The following is a 21,866-nucleotide window of genomic DNA, read 5'->3' as shown; positions in this document are numbered from 1 at the left end:
GGTTGGGGGGGGTGGGGGTGGTTTAGTTTTTTCCAGGTTTAGTTTTTTCCAAATTCAGTTTCAGACAGTGGCAGAACTGGAATTCCCTTATCTGTCTGTGGGAGGACCTGCAAGCCTCAGGTGTACTCTTGCCAACTCTCTACCCCCGATTCCATGACAAAGTACAAAAAACATGCTGTGAACATTCAGCTTTTGGTTTTGATAGGCAAGAAAAGCCTCTCCTTCCCATGAAATATCATCAAAGATAGTAGAAATAAAGCCCTAATCCATGAATGAAATGACACTTTAGTGCCCTTTTTTTAGAAGCCCTTGAAGCAATGGGGGACAATGTGCAACAAAAACATACTAGTTGTACTATTTTATAAAATTGTTAGGTTATAAACTTTTTTTTCTTTCACCAGCATTTCTCATTCGTAATATTTCCAGAAGTCAGTTTGTGTGGGAAGTAGAAACGGAGAGAGTTGCCATTCCAGTGCAGCTATACTAGTTCTGGTTCTAGGTTTGGCACGCTTTGGGTAGGTCTACTGACTTCAGCAGTGCAAAGAGGAAAGAACTGAAGTTCAGTTTGCTTGTGATCCTTTACAGTTTCAGGACTGCAAATGCAGCTTCACTTGCAATGTTTGTGTCATTGGCACCTGGTAAAACATTACCCAATTTTCACTCTAAGCTTGTAGTCATTTGGAAGAAAAAAACCCACAGAGGCTAGCAGACTTCACCAACAAAAAGGAAAGTTACTTGGTTCTAGGATGCAGAAGTTGTGCTGAAAAACGTTCCAGAAACTTGTTGTTAAAGGACAGCAGCTTCTGGTTCTTCCCAATAGTAGTGTCTCTTGCACGCTTGAGAAAAAAGGTGAAGGAATTTAAAATCCAGTTCCTTTCAGAAGAAATAGAAATATTATCCTTGGCAAAGAGGAATGTGGTGCCATGTCCATGTGAGGAGTAAACTGAAACCTTATAACCTTGATGGACTCTTTATCGGTACCGTGTTAGGGAATACCGGGCTCTGCCTTCATTCCAAGATCTATCATCGCCTGTTGTTCTTAATGGGCCAGAGGTACTAGGCCTTCTTCCAAAATGGTCATTGTTTTTCACTTTTTCCCAAGAGAATGAAGCCAAATATCTTCTTGGCTTTTCTTAAAAAGGCAGATGTGTTGTGCTGTCATGAATGGAGAGAAACATGCAGTTCCTCTGAGGAGGGAGATGGGTTATCTCAGAATAACTATGTTTGGGTTGTTACACCTCAAGTCCACAATAAGAGCAGCATGTGCCCTTTTAAAAAGGCAGTCCATTTTACTCTCTTCTAAAAAAAGAGGACGAAAATGACTTCCACTCTAACATCTAACATGCGGACCGTATTTATCTTAGATAAATCTCTAGGGAGATCAAGATATCCTGCTTATTTGTTGTAGAATATGTGAGGCTCCGGAACATCCGCCTTTTTCACAATCACTGCTACAGTATGCTCCTAAAACTGCTGAAAGATTTATCCAAACTTGTCTATAAATTCTTAAATTTGAATAAATTTAAATTCTTTGGAAAGCTTGAAGTTTTTCTCTTGACTGATGTTTAACACCCTTTAAAAAACATATTCAGCCTGAAAATTGATGGGAAGTTGAATTTGTATTACTTGTATATAACTGAGGATCTTGAGAAAAAGTATTTCCTGACAATTTAGAAAGTTGCTTTCAAGTTTTTTTCATAGATAGGTGTCAAACCTCAGGATAATTTAAAAAAGCATGTCATATCAAGACATATGTTAAACTCTGGAAATTTTGAAAGTATGAACTACCCACATTTATAAAGCTGTGTTCATTTTACTCTTACGTAAATTGCTGAGGCTCTAGCATCTAGCACTTTGCTGCAAGCAGTAAATTTAAAGTGTGATATTTCATGGTAAAATACTCATTTGAGAAATCATTCAAAAATTAATTTGTAAGTTTCTTAATCATACCATTAACACAAATAACAAAAATGCAAAAAGATACTGTGGCGTTTATTCAGTGAACTTGTAAAAAAATAATTCTGTGGGTTTCTGTACTTCTCTAGAGGCAACCTTTGATAGCAAGTTAATTCACAGAAATTATCTTTAGCGTTAGAATGCTACTCTTACAGAAATTAATGTTCATCTTTTTTGCCTGTAATAAGGAATATTTTTTAATATTCCTAACTTCTCATTCCTTATATTTATGACTTATTGATAGCAAACTTCCATTTATAAAGAATAAGGAGACAATATGTGTCGTGGTAAGAAAACCCATGGCTTCTCTTAGATTCCTTACTCATTCTACTGATGCCAGTTGTCTAAATCATCAAGTTAAAGTTTGAGTGAACTAATAAACTAATTTTATTTAAACCTACTGCACATTTAGATTATTGGTTTAAATCGTAATGATTTCTGGAGAATTTTTTTGCCAGTGGAAGAATTCTTCCAGTACAAATGACTTTGTTCTGTGATTCCGTAGAATAGTATGCAAATTTTTGTTTGTATCCTCACAATCAGCAAATGGAGAAGAAATAGTAACAGCAAACTTCAGCAAGGTTTCTGATATTGTCTGGAGTGAAAGGCTGGGAACAGTGTATGTGCTATGTTAAGAGTATGGTGTGAGTTTGGAAGTCATGCAGATATTTTAAATTCATCTCTGGGTTAGGAAGCTGAAGCTACCCATTTTCCTTTCTGTCTCTGTCAACATCAGTAACTGTCAGTGTACGTGAGTGTTTTGAGCTTGCAGATGACTTGAAAAACATGTTATCCAAATTCCTCCTTTTAGATATGAAATGTTAAAATGAATGCCTTCTGTTCCTGTGTCCAGATCATTGAGTACAGCTGTAGTGATATGCGCTTTATATACAGATAACCGTGTTGGCAATTGCTACCTCAAGTATGGGCCGCCAGGGGATGGGAGCCTATCCTGCAACACTGAAATTGGGGTTGGAGTCAGTCGTTCCTCATGCTGCTGCTCTCTGGGAGAGGCTTGGGGAAACCCCTGTGAGACGTGTCCCTCTGTGAACAGCAGTAAGGAAATACTCTCTTATTCTCCTCTCACCCTCTTACTGTAGAAGATGCTAACAAGGGATGGAAAAAGTTTTAGGTATCTTTTACGGTCTTCTTATGCATTTGTCATGTAAGAAACTGATTTTCTTCATAAGACAGTATTCAAGCATAGTTATTAAAGAAAATCTCCCTGCTACTGTCAGAAGGGTGATACAAAGGTGTGGAGTCTATGCATCTCTGCCTGCATCTATGAGTATCGGAAGACCTGGCCTTTAGTCTTTTGTGACTGACTTGATGTCAGCAATAAACAGTAATAAATCAGTGGTAAATTTAGAAGGCGCTTCCCACTGGCCCAGGACTACTTTGTGTAGTTTTAGGCACTTTATTTTGTTTTGCTTCAGCTTTTCCCCCATTTAAAAAAGTAGTTGCAGATATGCTGAAGTATCTTAAGAATGGAATGGATTGCATGCATTTACTAGGAATTTTTACTCAGAAACTCCATGTTGGTAGGTAAATAAATTAGTAATGCTTAGAAATGGAATAGTGTCTTTAATTTGGAGAGCCGCAGTAATTCTCAAAGGAGAGCACTGGTAACTGTTTGGTAACTGTTTGGCAGTTCACCCCTGAATTCTTTCAAAACTGTTACCCAGTGATACTTACCTGTTGGGGTTTTTTGGCTTTGAAGTTCCTTGAATGAATAATGCAACAAAAATGTCAAGCATGTTGTTCTTAACAGTCTCGTAATCTTACGAATTCCAAATTTAACACCTATCTTTATTGATGGTATACTGAAATTTCATATTAACGAACTAGTCAAAATGGAAAATATGTGCCTTTATAAAGGTGCCATAGGGATAACACAATATTGTGCCTGTCTTAAGAGTATCTGAAGTTATGGTAATGGTTTAAGCAGAACTCTTAATCTCACCTTGATTTGCTACTAATCTAATGCACTTGGTTTTTTTACTGTGAATAAGTCAAGAAGAGTAGAAAACCAATGAGAGTAGGGATGAAGACTCATTAAAAACACAAATGAAATTTTATGTTTCTGTTGTTAGCATTTTATTCTTCGTATGACTGACATGCTTTCTCTTGTTACACTTTACTGTAGCGGAATACAATACTCTTTGTCCAGGGGGAGAAGGATTCAGGCCTAATCCCATCACTATTATTTTAGAAGGTGAGTTATCATGAATGACTGCGATGGCTGGTAATAAAAAAAAAAAGTATCATCCCTGGAGCTATGTACAGGAACTATACTTTGCAGAAATCATTACATTTACTGCAAAGCAAAACCCTTTGCTAATATTAATATTGAAGAAGTCCAACAATATTTCAGTAGGAAAATAAGCTGATGCTTATACCTTATGATACCTTTTGTGTGCCTCCTTACTTGAGCTGGCCTTTAAAATTGTTCCCTGAAGGATAAGTCATTTATGAAAATTACAGCTTATCAGTGGAAGATAAAAGTTTCAGGAAATATTCAGTGGTCAAAGAAACTCTGGTTCTAGTGAGTGTGCAGGAATGAGGGATTAGATGCCAAATTCCTGTAAACAGTAATGGAAGTTGAACTCTCTTGGCTTGTCAGGCTGAAACATGTTCCTGAAGAGCTATTAAATGGAAGAGCATCTTATTCATGTTTTCATGAAGTGCAATTTAGAAGAAAAAAAAAATCCATGCGCTAGTTAAAAGCTATTAATTGTTAAAATTTCAGAGGAGTATTTAAAGTTTCTTGTATCTTTTTATTCTTGAATGAAAACACGGTGGGCTTTGTTCTCTGTTTTCAGACATTGATGAATGTCAGGAACTGCCAGGTCTCTGCCAAGGTGGAAATTGCATCAATACTTTTGGCAGCTTCCAATGTGAATGTCCGAAAGGGTACTACCTCAGTGAAGAGACAAGAATCTGTGAAGGTGGAGTCCCTTGAAACATTCTTCTCTATCACAGTGCATTTATTATGGAAAACAGTCATTTTTAACCTTAAATCCATAAGTGCATATGGTACCCACGCCTTTGCCTAAAATCCTCTCTAAAACCATTGTGTTTGGCACCAGTGATACGATTAATGTAAAATGTGAAATGCAACACTTGAATATACTAATGTTTATTTCTACGTGATAGATCTCAGATATGTGACTTTAGTAAACCATGGATGGTGTTCATTTTTCTGGCTTCTCTCTTCAACGCCTTATATCTCATGCTAGTTTCATTAGGCTTCCTGTATTTTGAGAAAAGGTGTCCTTCTCACTGTATTTCAGAGTAGTAGTTCAATTTACTCAATGTGAAATAAAGTTAATAGTGGTCTTCCTTTTGTGTTCGAGATTTGTCATAAGTGTTAGAACCAAAAATTGAAAATAGACCCAAAAATGTAAAGAATCTTCCATGGCTTCTCCCAGTTTGAAGTGCTGCAAGTCAGCTTCCCCTTCTTCATTCATGTTGTGAGAAAAAAAAAAAAACTACTTTCAAAACAGAACCTGTGAATACTGAGGCTGTGCTAAGCCCAGATGAAGAAAACTGATCAAACTGGGTTTGAAAGTAAAACCATATGGGCAAAAAAGCCTTACACCCCAAATAACTTCAATAAGAAGGTCCAAGGTTAGGGCAGCAAGACACATGATGTGATTATTCAGCTTGCTTATCTCTAAATAAGAGTACTTAAAAAGGTCATTTCTCAGTGGAATAATGAATGCATTAACAGAACTGAAAAGTGACAGTAACATTCCTGTGAGAAGTGCATGTGAATGTTTTTTGTGGAGCTGATGGGGCACAAGATGCTTCAGTTTCACTAGTAAATTCAGCAACTTTAAATTTATTTAGGCTGTTCTTATGCGCTCCACTAGCTAGACTTAATAGACGTTAAGAATATTACTTTTCAGCAGCTGTTACAATAGCTGTTTATTCCATAATCTGAGCTGTATTTCCCAAGCTAGCCTTTAAATTAAGCATTTTTATTATCTTGACGTGGTTTATTACGGTCATATTTCTCAGAAACATTTGCTAGGACTTTGTTCTCTTTACCCTTGTTAATTGTAGTGTTTTTGCTTGGTCACTAGATATCGATGAGTGCGTTGCACATCCTGGTGTCTGTGGTCCTGGTACCTGTTACAATACCTTGGGGAACTACACCTGCATTTGCCCACCTGAATATATGCAGGTGAACGGAGGACATAACTGCATGGGTATGCAAAATGTCATCTTTACTAGAACTGTCTGAATATCAGACTGTTTGGGGACCACACTCTCTGCTTAAAATTTCCCTTCAAATGAAGGGAAGCTCTAGACCCTTGTAATGCTTTTTTCCTACCTTGAACTCCCAGACAGTTGAGCCATGTAGCCAGGAAGGAGATCTCAGTGACTGACGTGCAGTGTTCAAGAGCTCCTATTCCTTGACAAACCTCAGGAATCTTTTTCTTTTCACTATTTATTTCTGAATGGTAGGATGTAGTATACAAATGGATCTGATGAGCACGTACAGCGTGTTTCCAATTTCTTGGGAATTTTCCTTTTTCCCCTTTCTGTCTTTGAATGAAAACTGAAAATAAGTTGAATTTCAGGTAAGTCTAAAGCAAAGACTGTAGATTATTTCAATCCTTAAATTGTTTTTTAAATGCATCCATGCATATGCGTGGGTTGCATTCAAAAGCCAGAATTATAATTATAATAATATTTATTTGTTACGTTATAATGAACCACTGTCTAGGTTGGCAGGGGGTTGATACTTGCTTAAGTTAGTGTGTAGGTTCCTTCATCTGTGATTCTTTTCTAACATCTAGACATGAGGAAAAGCTTTTGCTACAGAAGCTATAATGGAACGTCCTGTGACAATGAACTGCCCTTCAATGTGACCAAAAGGATGTGTTGCTGCACATACAATGTTGGGAAAGCCTGGAACAAACCTTGTGAACCATGTCCAACTCCAGGAACAGGTAAAGCCTGCTATAATTGTCCCATTTTCTTAATATCTTTGCTCATCTGTTCCATTGACCTATTAGCTATACGTAACACTTCAGACCAAAAAAACCTTTGCTGTACACCCAAAACAGAGTGACAATACCCTGCCATTTGTCACTGCCTGGATTAAGTCTTGAAGATTGGATGAAAATAGGTATTTCTTCCATATTTTTAAGTAGAAGAAGTGTCACTCCGTATTGAGTGGAAAGATACAGCTTGAATAGTAAGAAGGAACCAAATGTTCCCCTGGAATAAAAAAAAATTCGGGAAGAATATGCATATTTTCCCTGTCGGCTGCCCCTGAAGGGAAGGGAACAAACTAATGTCACGGACATGAATAAAAAGTCCTGGAAAGTACAGCTTGACCTTCCCAGCTGCAGCAGGAGTATGTCATCCCTGTAGCTAAAAGGATGTTTGTAAGACATACCTGTGGGTAAATTTTAATTATTTACACCTCTATTTGATGATGGGGCTATATAAAATGAATATGTGGTGATTGTTTTATTCTTTCTTTCTAACAGATACAAAGGTTTTCAGTTCTTGTATGGACACAGAATTATTGTCAGTTAACCAGATTTGTGTCAAAAATCTAAGTATGTGTAGGTAAGACCCGCCAGGGTGGCACAGTAGGCATAAGCAAGTTTCCTTAGTGTGTGATTACAGAACTTCCACATCTAAATCTGTCATTTTGAGGATTCTGGAAAAAGAGTCATTGGGCAGTAATACTGGGGTTGAAGGTACTGGCTGACAAGGTCTGACAGACCTGCTGCCTGGCCTGTCTTCCTATTGATTTAGGATAGTATAAATTAGTTACTGCATAGCTGGAGATACATTTATCCTGGTAGTCCTAATCTGTCAGAACAAAAATACTGCGTTTCATTACTGAGTGTATTGCCTTTCTAGATTTTTTCACTTGCATCTTGCATCTGAGTGTGATCCTCTCAACTGCTTTCATTTTTTTCTGTTGAAGGTAATGAATTTGAAAAAGCTCAATAAGCAGGGTGTTGTAAAGGGAAAAAAAAATGCCCTTCTATAAAGACAGGTGAAAATAATAAGGTACAGTTCCTTTTCAGTTAGTCTTTATGGAGTTCCTTGCCTGGAACAAAACACACTTGAAATCCCAACTCAGAAAAATTAGTGGTGGGAGAATCACTAAGCTAGAAACCTGACAGTAGCATCCGGCCTTCATTAAAAGATTCTTACTTTTGTAAAAAAAGCAAAGGTGCTTAGATAAAACTAAAAAACTCAGGTGCCTATTTCGTACAAACATGTTTTACTATTTAATTGACTTTGCCCCAGGTTCACTGCCACTCAACAGGTACCTCTGGTGCTGCGTCATTTGTGGTGTTAGTGTAAAGACTGTATTACTTTCATCCCAAGCGGTTTATCCTGGTAACATAAGGGAAACAGCAGATAATGCAGGAAAGGCTTTCCCCCCAGAAGCAGTAAAGACCAGGAAAATGCTGAAAAAAGGGACCGAAAAACCAGCCTCTTCCTTTTCTTTCTTAAGTAGGAGGGAGAATGAAGGAATGTTCCTAGCAGTCAGGATTGGGAGATGGAAATAAGCTTAAGAGAGGAAATATATGTTTGTTATCACAGAGAGCTCATAAAATTCTCTCCCATAGTCATTTATCTCATTGCCATAAAATTGTCATTATGATGTCAGCATGATGAGAAAAATACAGCAAAGCACTAGCAGGGATTCATGCAATTAATATTCTTGGATGGAAGAAAGAATTCTCCTTTTAACTTGGTAAGACTGAAGTTCTCAAAAACTTCAGCAGCTTTTAAAGATTTGTTGAGGTAGCTCCACTTAGTCTGCAAGCAGTTACGGAGTTAAAATATTTCCTGAAATACTTCAATTGCCTTGTTCGCTCTTCTAAATGCTTTCACTGTATTTGGAGTCATGGCTGAACCCTTTTCACCATGAAAAGAGATTGTGTGAGGGATCGAACACAAAGTCCGAGAGTAAATGGTTGAATAGCTGCACTTATGTGGTATAATCAGTTGTTCTGAAATCTGGGAGATGGCTACACATCACAGACAGGGGTTATGATACCCTGACCTTAACTAGCTTGCAAGACTAAGCCCAGCAGCTCGTTAAGAGCATTATTCTGCTCTGATGAAAATTGTATTGTTTCTCTAAATGAACTTCACCTGCCAATTGAATTGCTTTTTCCTCTGTGAACAGAGTTCTTTTTTTCTTTATGCTTAACAATCAGTCCCTGTTTGGTGGCTTTAGGTTGTAGAGACTGTACTACTCAGTTTTACACATTATACAGATCATAACCATACAGACTTTAATCAGAAATAATCATTCTTGTTTGTTTTGTCACCCAAAGAATTGTAAAAAGCTGCTTCACTGCTAAAGAAATGATATAGTGATAAGCGCATGGGGTTTTGAAATTTTTTTAAGTCATTGATGCAAAGTCAACCTTTCAGAAAGTAAATCTCTGACATGTTTGTGTACGAATAGTTTGCCACTGTGTATAAAAGCATTATCATACAGTCCTTACCTAATTATATGCTCCTTTTCTACACAGTTCAAACTGAAAAAAATATAGGCAAAGTCTATTTAAATGGAATGCATGGACCATGTAGGTAGCATAACACAGAAGAAAGAAGGCCTGCAACCCTTAGAGCCTCTTCTTCATCCTCCCAGACATGATGTGTTAGGCATTATCACACAAATAGGTTAGCATCGCCTGTGGAGACAGGGTAGTGAACACAAGACCCTCTTTTTATCTGCTATGTGTGTTTCACAGCTTAACTGACAGCAGTAAATGGCATAAAGCTCCTGTTAGAAAAGAACTGTTTCCTAACCCTCAAATCTTGTACATGATAATATAAAAAAGCAGAAGATTCCTGGATGGTAAAACACTGTGGCAGGGACTCCTAAGGCTCAGTATCCTGTACTGCAAGAATAACCTCAGGAGGCATTAAGCAGTCATTAAACAATAGGACAGAAGAAAGAAGAAAATCCTGAAGTTCAGGTATAATGGATCCTACTTGGTTTATACAGGAAATAACAAAGCAGGTGTGAATGTGAGAAAAATATTTTGCCAAATTTCATCCTGAGCAATGATCAACTACATTTGCTGAAATTTTAATAAACAATGTGTGGTGTAAGGGACACAAGAATTATTTAAGTTATAATTTTAGAAAGTTGTAAGCTACTGAAGAGGTACCATTAAAATGTGGCCTATCAAGAAACTCAAGCTGCAGCCAGTAGAAGAATAAACTATCATTGCACTAGATTGAAGATCATTACTCACAGTAAGACGTAAGGGTCTCCTTTCTCTTTGTATGATGCTGGAAAAGATGCCTAATGATTTGCATTTCATATTTAGAGGTGAGTTAAAGGTAAACCCTGTACTCTTCCTCTCACTGGACAGATAGTAGGTTTCCTCTAGGTCCTCAGCAGCATGAACAGTGGACCAAGAACTTATAGAAGTCTCCAGATATTACACGTCCAGAACCCCTTGAATTTTATATCAGTGGGACATTTATGTAAATTTTATCCATGTTCTTGTCCTGGTTTGAAGGATACTTTACCCTGGCTTAATGCCCTGAATGTACAAATATCTACTTCACGCTTTGGAATTTTTCCTTAACTATAGTCTGGAGTCTTAATATTGACAGTTAAGTAGTATTTTTCTGGAGAACTTGAATTCTTATATGCTCTAAAGAGATGCTGAATAGCAGCTGCATGGTTACTCTTTGCAAACACACACTGAAAGCAAATTGTTCGTTCAGACTTGGTTGTGTCTCCACATTGGAATTGTTTTGTTCCCCTTTGTTCCCCTCAAACAAGTGGGGTTTCAGTACACAATTCTAGTGGTAGTCAGTAGTTTACAAATTTGACATAGTTACAGTTGTAGGCCTGTCATTTTTCATATTTCTACCTAGATCAAAATTTATCAATGCACTGTAAATGCATAATACATTTTTTTTTCCTGGATAGCACTGTTTTACCATTAGAATGTTATGCCAGCATAAGATGCTTTATAAAAAATGCTTTTCTTAAAAAAGTAATTATTTCTTATATCCCAGAAAAATTAATAGATTCCATGTAGAAATTTTTCTCTGTATGTTGCAAATCCATTCGATTTCATACACCTTGCCTGGAAAGCCAAGGGTTCCTTGATTTTATACTTTATACTGTGCATTTCCCATCCTCAAGATGCTCTGGAAAAGAGGATGTAAAAGGAGAATTACAATGCTCTTTTTTGGTGCATCTCTTTTTTCAAGCAGAGTGTCCATTCTGCTCTGCAGTTTAGTGGGACTAAGCTGCAGTAATTTGTGCAGAAAAGAACAGAAATAGTGTTGTCAAAGAAGGGTAGGTACTGGTAAATTACATTTGTCCTATCTGAAACTGTTGCTGCACATTCACTCTACATATGTCTAGAAAGCAGGAATAAACCTCAAAAGGTAAGTTAAGGAGAACACATGAAGTGCTGCTTTCTCAAACCAGATATGTACCCATGAGTGAAAGTCTGCAAAGATTCGAGAAAATAGAAGTGTGAATTAGTGTTTCAATTTGTGTTCATTTATCGGGAGTCTGAAGTTTAGATACAGTTTGTACAAGAGGTAGTAGATGTGGCTTACATCAGCTCTTGAAAGGCTGAGAAGACTACAATTCTTTGGAGGTTTATAAATATTCGCTAAAATGCATTGTTCTGTTTTGCTCTAGTTGAATTTAAGAATATATGCGGGAATATCCCTGGCTTCACTTTTGACATTCATACTGGAAAAGCTGTTGGTAAGTTTCACTAAACTTATTTTAGCCAAATATTGTTTTGCATAAGATTGTTGCAGCTGCATAATGGTACCAAATCGAATATTTGATATAATAAAATTTTAGTTCCATTGTAGAGTTACAATGGTGACATAGATTGTGAAGCCAATTTTTGTGTAAGATATTTCTGATTTATATTCTTTTATTTCTACATTGTGTTATGAACTTTTGCTTGCCCTCTATGCTAGGTAATGATTTTGATTTTTAACTTGTAAGGTAAAAGATTTTGGATTCAAGAATCTTCTGGGACTTACCTGCAGTTTGTAACAGTTCTGCGTCTTGTCTAATATTTACTGGTACTGTTTCGATCACTTCCTGAACTTCATATAGTTTAATGGGTGATTGTTTAAATTTATATCCTATGTACAATTTCTGTAGATTAAAAGGAACTACCCAACTCAGTTTCAAGCACAGTGAAATTAGGAACGCAAGCAGTACATAAAGTACTGCGCTTTGACTAGCTCATCTCACTTTCAGACATCGACGAATGTAAGGAAATCCCAGGAATCTGTGCAAATGGTGTTTGCATCAATCAGATTGGCAGCTTCCGCTGTGAATGCCCCACTGGATTCAGCTACAATGACCTGCTCTTGGTGTGCGAAGGTGATCTGAAATGTTATTTTCTACTTTGTACCCATAAGCATGCTTATCATAAAGGGAAGGGGAACATTTAATTCACAAGTTTTTCAAAATCTGAGACATAATGTGAGCTCTTTTGTAGGGTTCAAGCCTGTAAATCAGTTTATGATGTCTTTAATACATACGCGCATGTATGCAATAAAATGTGTAATAACTTTGCATCAAGCAATTCACTGACTCCTAAATAGGAAGTAAATTAAATGGGTTTTATTTTATTTTATTTTGGGGAGGAAATTTAATTCTTGTTCTTAAAAGTTCTCAAAGAAGCTTTCTCAATTTGTTTTTCTTTCTTGTGTCTGTTCTTAGTGAAATTTTATGTGTCCTAAAGTCAATAGGAGTTTTGTCATTGGTATTCAAGGGTCTTGTGCTGACATGTGCACCTTAAAAATCTAACAAACTGTGCCACTTACCTATTTCAATTCAGAGGTAAATGTAAACATTGTTTAATACAAAAACTAATTCCTTTAAGCGGATGTTTAAAATTGCAAAGCCACTTATGCGTAGTAAGTTGGATTTGTAGGATCCTCTTTTATCCAAAAACTGCATTATGGATCGCGCGTTATTGATTTTGCTTTTTATCTGTATTTATCACACAGGAGGCTAAAGATTAGACTATTTATGCTTTGCTGAGGACAAAAGATTCATTTTGCATGAGACAGACAATAGTCTAAATCCTAGGCAGAAGTAACTACTTGTGGTTTCTGATAACTGAACCATGACCCTTGGTATTTTAGATATTGATGAGTGCAGCAATGGAGAAAATCTCTGTCAGAGAAACGCAGACTGTATCAACAGTCCCGGTAGTTACCGCTGTGAATGTGCTGCTGGTTTCAAACTTTCACCCAATGGTGCCTGTGTTGGTAAGAAATCAGTTGACTTTTCCCATATGTTTGAATCTGTTTGTACCTGGCTAAAGGTATGTGCGTGATTCTTTCAAAGGGTAAAAGCATCATGTATTTTCTGTTACCTTGTGTAGTCTGCTGTTTTACGTTACAGCTTTTACTTTACAAGCCTGTTTCTCTGTAGAAAGGAAGAAAAGACAGTAAAATTTTTAAAGAACATTCTTGATGTTTTGACCTTGAGGTGTATAGGCAAGAAGTTCCTATAAAATGAAGGTTTGTTATATTTCAGATTTAGTTATGGATAATTTTGGGTCTGGTTTTAATAATAATAATGGATTGTAAAAACGTGTTTGTGTAAAATGAATGAATAATAAAAGTCACTAATGTGTACCATCTGTTTTATGTTTTTCTTACAGATCGCAACGAATGTCTGGAAATTCCTAATGTTTGCAGTCATGGTTTATGTGTGGACATCCAGGGAAGTTACCAGTGCATATGTCACAATGGTTTTAAGGCATCCCCAGAACAGACTATGTGCATGGGTATGGAGAGAAAATGGGTTTGTGTGTGGTTTGTTTGGCTGGTTTTTTTAGAGGGGGAGAAGTCTTAAATTTTTGAGGGTATTATAGTGACATTTAAAGACTGGTACATACTTTTTTGCGTTTCTGTGATTAAAGTATGTGAAGTTCTCCTTGGAGTGGTTATATTAGTTTGAGGGGGGGAAAATCACAGTATTCTTGAATAGCTCCATGTAACTGAAGGATATATTAACCCCATTTTTACAAAAATACATCATGATAGAGATGATATAAGAAATAAGATTACAAAGTAAGAGTGTTTTTCTTGCTCTTTTAGTGTTTCATAATCAGTTCTACAGGGTTATAAAATGAAAAGGTGGTTCATGCGTGAATTCAGTTCACTTTGAGAAAAACAGCAAAAAAATTGTTTTGATTTTTGAAATAGATAATCTAAATGTCAGTTCTAACCTTTAGAGAAGTTCAGTGTCTCCTATAGCACAGGTGTGTTCCAATTTCAATTTTAAACAGACATTTAAAACCTATTCACATTGTAGTACCTATTCATATACACCTTGACTCTTCTCATATTTGGACTAAGTCAAATTTGTCAAGCCACCCGAAGAGGATATTTGTGAAGGTGACTTGTGTTCACAATGCAAAATTTTGAGAGCCTGGTTACTCAAAACAGTAACAAATAATTCTAAAACTCATTCTAACAATGTCATAGTATGATATGCAAATCTAGACAATGACAGGTTATGGAAATGATCCATATGACAAAAAGTTTATCTTCTGTAAATAAATAAAATGTTTCAGATAGTCCACAAGAACTAGGAGAAAAAAAATCTAAATACTGTCCATCTCCCCATGAAACTCTAGAAATGACTGAAACACACAGCAGGAAACATTGAATTTTAGTGGCTTTTGAAAAAGGAATGTTTCCAAGAGTTTGTAAGCAGTCCTTATAAATTCTGGATGTAGTATTGTCATAATATATTTACATGTGTAAATAGACTTGTGAACAATAACATTATAGAGTGCTTTCAACAGGTTTTCATGGGCTTAAGGGTAAGATATGTAGATAAAATTTGAGATGGTTCCGGGGCTGTGACACTCAATCCTTTGTACTAAGTCCTGATCACTAGTGTACATTAATTGCTAGTGTGGATTAGTGTACACTAAGAAATAGTGTACATTAAGAAATGTACACTAGTGTACATTAGTGTACATTAAGAAATGCTAGTATGGAAAATAAAAAAAAACAGAATGCTTTGACATACTGCACTTCTGTCTTCGCCTGTAACAGTATCCTTTATTTTAAAATACGTATAAAAATGCATCATATAACATTTTCCTATCTGTACCCAGAAGTTTAAGAATCACCAATATAAATAGAAAATGTGACAGGTGACAGAGTGAGCTTTAGAATACTGTCACTGTGCAAAGACAACACATTGGCACATACCTGAGAAAATTGATTCACACATATAGTTTTGTTTCTTGTTGCAGATGTTGATGAATGTGAACGCCATCCATGTGGAAATGGAACTTGTAAAAACACGGTTGGATCATACAACTGCCTGTGTTATCCAGGATTTGAATTAACTCATAATAATGATTGTATGGGTGGGTGATGTAGTCCAAATTTTATTTTCATTGGTGCTGTCTTGGTATGCTAGGCAGGATGGCATAGTTCAAACTCAAACAGAAGACAGGTCACAATGCTAAGAAAGTTAACTGAGTGCAGTAACTGACACTTTTACCAGCCCAGGAGGTTAATCATTACTATCATTTTTTTAAACTAATTAAAATATTTTTTACTGGCCGCCTTGAGTTAATGTAAACCCTAAATCCCCGGACCACCAGGGCAAACTTACTGACATTTTAATGCAGCCCTCACCTCCATTATATTTCCTGGGTAATACTTGCCAAGCACACTTGGCACATCCTTGACTATTGACACAATCCATAGGCACCACTTGGAATAAGCATGTATTACATCACACCTCTGGTGTTGCAGTATGAATTTAAAATCATTTCTTCACTTCACCATATTACTTGACACTTGCACACAGCGTCAAAAGGAAGCAGACCAGCCGTAAGAAAGCCAGTACAACTAATCTACCAATTCCTGGATACTTGTGATAAAGCAAGGAAAATCTTCCTAGGCTGAAGAAAAAGCTTCTAAGTGTCTGAAGGTACTCACACTTGTGCAAAGCATAAGCCAAAAATGAGGAAGGCTTTATATTTCTTCTTGCTGCAGAAGGAAGATAGAACAAAGTCTACTGGTTCCTTCCTGGTAAAACATCTTAAATAAGTATTTAAAATCCTTCCCTTGTCCAGGAAAGAGAAAACTGAAAACCTGTTCAAGTAAGAAGAGTCTGCTGCCAAAGAATGGCACTATTTTCCAAGGAGGTTCTTTCCCTTGGCAGTATAGCTGTCAATCTACTGCCAGGAGCATCCAGTGTCTGCTCCAGGCAGTGCCTTCAAGGAGACCAGGGAGCCCATGCTGACTCAGAGACTTGCCCTTTTGTTAGCACTCCTCTTGACAGCTTGGAGTGCCAAAGGGCCTTCTGAACTATTCCAGTCTGTTGAAAGGCAATTTAGTCCATCCCAGTATAATACTTTGGAGGTATTTCTGATTGTGGAACTGTAACCCAGAAGAAAGGCACTATGGAATAAACTAGGAACACAGTCACAGCTCTACTGGCTGGAGCAGAAGGTACATCTTTTTCAGGAGCTGGCACTTAAGTCTTCTGAAGAAGACTAACATCTCTTTAGTAAAACTGATGGTAGTTCTTACACTGCGGTGATTATCCAGTCTCCATTTATTCTGACACTTTCTCATCTGTATTTTTCCTTATGAAATGCTCCTTTAAGTCTTCATTATTGAAGTAACTCCACAAACTAATAAGCATTTTCAAACCTAATTTCCAGTGCTGTTATGAAAGAGCATATGATCCCATGGAAAGCAAATGATACCTTAAAAAATTTGAAAATGACAAGGCAGGTTTTAGGAGGAAATTTGAACGCATACAAATCCAGATAAAATCCAGAATGCCCCACCTAACATTTTTGTGTCTGGAGTTAGTATTATATAGCTGCTTGGCAGTAATTGATGTCTTCAGATGAACTAGCTGAGGTAATGCTGCAAGTTTGAAAAACACATTTTTTAAAAGGTGGTGTTTAAATAGAACATTCTCTGTAATGCACTTGAGTCAGAGTTACTTTCCACTAGCTGTGAGCTGTTCCCTTGCTGCTGTTGCTGCAAGATTTGCCTTTTCCGTAGAACCATATATTGCAACTTCAGTGCATTTATAGTACTGTACATACTATGCTGGACTCAACTCTTGCTTCTGGGGTTTTATTTTGGGTTTGTTTTTTTTTTTCACAGATATTGATGAGTGCAGTTCCTTCTTTGGTCAGGTGTGCAGAAATGGACGGTGTTTCAATGAAATTGGTTCCTTCAAATGCTTATGTAATGAAGGATATGAACTTACGCTAGATGGGAAGAATTGCATTGGTATGTATGATACCACATGGTGATGTTAAAGTACTGATAAGATGAAATAAGCAAGCCGTTAGCTCCTATCTAAAGGGAAGAAGCACAGTCTGAGTATCTTAGGTATAAAAAAATTACAATGACTTTAATGAAAACACAGTAGAAGTAACTGGGTTTTGCAACAGTTGTTGTTCCTCAAGAATTTAAATGCCTTAAAAAAAAAAAGAAAATTAAAAAAGAATCCTATACTCTTTTTCATGAATAAGCCTGTTTTGTTACTATACAAATCACATATTTCTAAACCTTTCTTGATTTCATGTACTCTCTAAAGATACTAACGAGTGTGTGGCACTACCTGGTTCATGTTCTCCTGGTACCTGTCAAAATTTGGAAGGATCATTCAGATGCATCTGTCCACCAGGATATGAAGTAAAAAGTGAAAGTTGTATTGGTAAGGCAAGTTGTAATTATTGCTTCTGAACGATTTAAAAATTAGAAAAAGTACCTGCTTCTAATTTTGTGGAAAGTGGTTGTACACCTTAACGTTTGTGAACATTGTCCAACTCAAGATCATGGTGACAGGAAATAAGTAAGTAGCAAAAGTCTTCAGAAAGAGGTTTTAAAAATGGAAGACAAGAGATTTTATACTGTATTGTACTATATTTTTCACGTTAACTTCTTTATTAATGCAAACAAAAATAATTTTTTAAAAAATGGTATTTTATCTTTGTCACTGGTTTGTCGAGGTACGCCAATCAGGAGACGTGTTCTTTCCTCTCTCTAATTAATCTCCCTCCTGCTCTGGGAGAGAAAGGGTTAAAAGCAGAGATAAGAAAGAAAGAAAAGTTTGTGAGACCTCTTAAGGCTAGGGAACTAAAACAAGTTTAATAATACTAGAAAAAAATTATATACAAAATACCTAATGAAATATTAACAGATTTATGGGATTGGTATAGAGAGGGTTAGATGTGGTTAAGGAAACAAAAGCAAAAGGAAAAAAAAAATAGTACCGACCAGTTTCGAAAGGGTGGCGACCACGTGGTTTGCGGGCGTGGAGCAAAAGATGCCGCAGCTGGAACAATCGCTGCGATGCTGCATGTGAACAGGAGCTGCGCCGAGCCAAGCCGAGCCGTTGAGTCATGGGTGTTAGAGAAACAGCGGCCCAAGTGGCAGCGGCAGCAGGGAAGACAGTCCCCTATGGCGCACGGACAGTGGCAAGGCTCCATTCCGTGCGCGCAAGGATGCAGTGGCGAGGGTCCTGGGCAGGCGGGGCTGGAGTTGCCGATCAGGGAGAGAGGCAAGGCAGGTCTCAGCCAGTCGGGGGAAGAGGCAGAGGCAGGACAGAGTTGCTGGCTAGCAAACGGCGAGGCAGATCCAGAGCCAAGGCAGAGACGGAGCTGGCACCCCAGAAAGCAAAAGCCCTGAGTGAGAGAAAAAGCCGAGAACAAGGCCCCCAAGAGCCAGACCGCAAGCCCCAGGCAAGCCTGGTTCCCACGCGGCTTTCAAAGGGACAGAGAGCCCGCCAAAGTTTTCACAACCAGTGAGATGTGTGAATGTAAATGGGAGGAATACATCGTGATTGGTCATTGTAGAACAAACCATCCAAACAGGAAAAACTGTTTTTTTCCTAAACCAGGACAATCTTTCATTCACTTTTTTTTTTTTTAAAAAGATACCATTCATAAAACAAACCAGCGTGTACTGGATTTATATAATGTACACAGAAAGGTAATTATTGAAAATCAATGTACGAATTAAGCTTGTGGTTTCAGAGGACTGCAAAGTTTAAAAATCTTGGTAAAATTATGGTGCTTACGGAAGCAACTGCTTGAATTGGTTTCTTCTAACAACTGTTCTCTGATTTCATGTTTTGTCTAATGTCTCAGAAGTGCTGAGATTCACAGGTGGAGGAAGAGGTTACAGCACACCTCTCAACAGTTTGCACATTCTTGTTTGTCCATATAAGTCTCACTTAAAGCCTGGATTATCATTCATGAACTGAATGTTACACGGTGTATTAAGATGTGATGTGTCAGACAACGAGAAATAAATCCAAGTTAATTGGATTTTTTCAGCAGAGCAAAGCACGTGACTGCTGTGAATTTATTGAGCCTTTAAATTAAATACGTGGGACACCCGGCAAGGAAGGTGCACACAACTAGTTTTGAGTAGCTACCTAGAAGCCTTCGGTTTCTTCATGGTGAGAGGACAGTGGAAGCACATGTCTCTCCACTGTGACTATATTAAGTGACTTAGTTTTCATTATAAATGACTGAAGTTAGCTGATGTGATACCCCAGACACACATTCATCACATAATTCCCAATAATAAATGAGAACCTTGTCCTTGTGTGGCCTGAGGAAAACAATGACGAGGACATAAAGATTTGGCCTATAGTCACCTAATCCGTTTGGGTGTAGGAACTGGATCACAAGAACCTTTGTAAATTTTTGTCTTAAACGCTAGGATGTATTTTCTAAGCCTCAGATTTGTCTTATCCTTTTGTATCATGCCACCATATTCAGTTTTTCTGCCAACTTCATGTTTCTTTTGGCAGCTGCTGTTTCCATATTAGCAATCATGTTTGAGATGAATTCAAATCACCTACAGCTGTAAAGTCGTGAATTTAAAATTGAGGCTTTTGGTTTTCCAGGAATATTGCTGTTTATGGACACTTTAGTATCCTCACAAAATCTCTTGATGTTTTTGACAGCATCAGTGACTGCCAAACAGATCTTTGCCTGAACTGAGTAAAAGGGACTTAATTGAATTCTTTTTCTTCATTCTGTCACGTGTCCAGAAAATTTGCAAGTTCCTGGAAGATGCCTAATGACGTGTGTTTGTACTAATACTGCTACAGTATTATGACAGCTGTTGTAACATACGTTCCCCATTACTTTCTCTTGATCCTATTCGCAAACAGCTTTATAGGAACTCATTTCTTCTGTCTGTAATGTGAAGGCTGGCAATGGCTAGATTACGTTTTGAGCTCAGGGAGATAGTATGCAGGAAAAAACAAAACAGATGGGAGCCATAGAAAAATATCTTCGTTTTCACCCATCCATTTAATATATTTCCTTCCATTTTAGGGGAATGAGGGGGAAGAGACTTCTTTACTCCGACAGTCTGGCTAGTCACCTGTTGCATCATGGCCACAAAAAGTTTCTTCCACTAGTCCCAAGCTATTCATTACAGTAATAATCAATACTTCAAAAGAGCAATTCTTCCATTCCATTAATGCAGCTAAATTCCTGACCTTTGTATATTAGCCACTGCCACACTAATTGGGAAATTAATTACCTTTATTTCACTGAAATAAACTTCAAAAAAATCCTTCACATATGAAGAGCCTGTCCATGGGAAGCTACTGCAGTTTGGTCGTATGCCAGATTATGCTACAGTGGGTTGTTCATGTGCTGTATCTAACAGTAACTTCTGAAGATGGGACTCAAGCTAGTATTTTGCAGAAGTAACTTCACAGAATCTATTTCTGCCTGACTTCTTCCACCACTCCACTTATACCTTCCTGGTGATACTGACTGTATTTCCATTGTTTCCTTATCTGCGAAATACAGGTCAGTTTTCTAAGATCCAGTAGTAGAGAGTCCAACAAATACTGGGAAAAATGGTGTTACAAATGTGTGATTCAGCATCCATGAAGCTTATTTCCATGGAGAATACCTATTCATGCCTCACTTTGATTAAAAGCAATATGGATATTACTGTAGAACACTTGTACAGCCATAGACATCTGTGATGGTTCTTTTAGTATCCCTTACTGAAAGACTCGGGAGGGGTTGTACTGCAGGTATAGCTTTGAAGATCATTAAAATACACTTCAGAATTTATTTAACTATAATTACCTTTACAAATTAGTTTAGCAAGGAAGTTTATATCTTCTCCTGTATTTGCAGAATAGAAAAAACTAAAATGTAGTTTTAAGTAATAGATATGAAAAAAGTAAAGGTCTGTTAATGTATTAGTTTTCTTACTCTGTCAGTTGTCTATGTAGATGCAGGATATGCAGCCTGATACTGTCTGAGCTGTGCAATTTTACAGGCACTTGGTGTTTATATTAATCTTTTATTTTGGTTTGAGTTTTTAATAATTATAAAAAGCTCTCTATTTAAAAAAATTAAATCTCACATTTAAATAGTCATAGTAACATATTCTAAATTTTGCAATTGTACAGGAAAAAAATTTAAATAACATATCAAGAGTGGCTATGGAAGGCTGGTGAATATAAATCCGAATATATAAATATAATCACAGGTCTCCCTTTACTAATAGCTAGCTGTAGTTTCAGTTCAAGGGTCAGTCAATCAACATGAAAAAAGCCCACCTTTAATTACAAAGAACCCCCAACATACAGATTTTTAAAAGTTCTTGGAATGTTTTATGTTTACAGGAAAGTATTTTTCGTATCAGAAGTGTATCGTAAATCTTCTCCTCTGTTTCAGTTTGAAAGCATTTATTTAATGTTCACATTTTAAATATGACAAAGAACAGACAGTGGTGTTTGAAGAGGAAACTACATGCCAGTGAAAGGCTATAATTTGAAAGAACCAGTGATACCTTGAAACTGCTTTATCTCTTGCGTGCTTTATTATCAGAGCAACTCCTGC

The 21,866-nt window shown here is 37.1% G+C and overlaps 1 protein-coding gene across 1 annotated transcript in view; it reads left to right on the top strand.

Annotated features, from left to right (window-relative positions):
• LOC104496943 (fibrillin-2) overlaps window positions 1-21,866 on the top strand; it is an 84,911-nt gene that overhangs the window by 45,970 nt on the left and 17,075 nt on the right. The window contains exons 23-34 of the mRNA XM_010140141.1: window positions 2,851-3,012; window positions 4,103-4,171; window positions 4,779-4,904; window positions 6,045-6,170; window positions 6,765-6,917; window positions 11,636-11,704; window positions 12,218-12,343; window positions 13,114-13,239; window positions 13,638-13,763; window positions 15,249-15,365; window positions 17,134-17,262; window positions 17,573-17,692. Coding sequence (XP_010138443.1) covers window positions 2,851-3,012; window positions 4,103-4,171; window positions 4,779-4,904; window positions 6,045-6,170; window positions 6,765-6,917; window positions 11,636-11,704; window positions 12,218-12,343; window positions 13,114-13,239; window positions 13,638-13,763; window positions 15,249-15,365; window positions 17,134-17,262; window positions 17,573-17,692 — 1,449 coding nt within the window. The remainder of the gene's footprint in view (window positions 1-2,850; window positions 3,013-4,102; window positions 4,172-4,778; window positions 4,905-6,044; window positions 6,171-6,764; window positions 6,918-11,635; window positions 11,705-12,217; window positions 12,344-13,113; window positions 13,240-13,637; window positions 13,764-15,248; window positions 15,366-17,133; window positions 17,263-17,572; window positions 17,693-21,866) is intronic.

This window comes from Buceros rhinoceros, unplaced genomic scaffold (genome assembly GCF_000710305.1).
Source record: "Buceros rhinoceros silvestris isolate BGI_N320 unplaced genomic scaffold, ASM71030v1 scaffold3000, whole genome shotgun sequence".
NCBI classification, from domain to species: Eukaryota; Metazoa; Chordata; class Aves; order Bucerotiformes; family Bucerotidae; genus Buceros; species Buceros rhinoceros.
The sequence above is the reverse complement of the archived record's forward strand: the minus strand, read 5'-3'. Positions and strand labels throughout refer to the sequence as shown.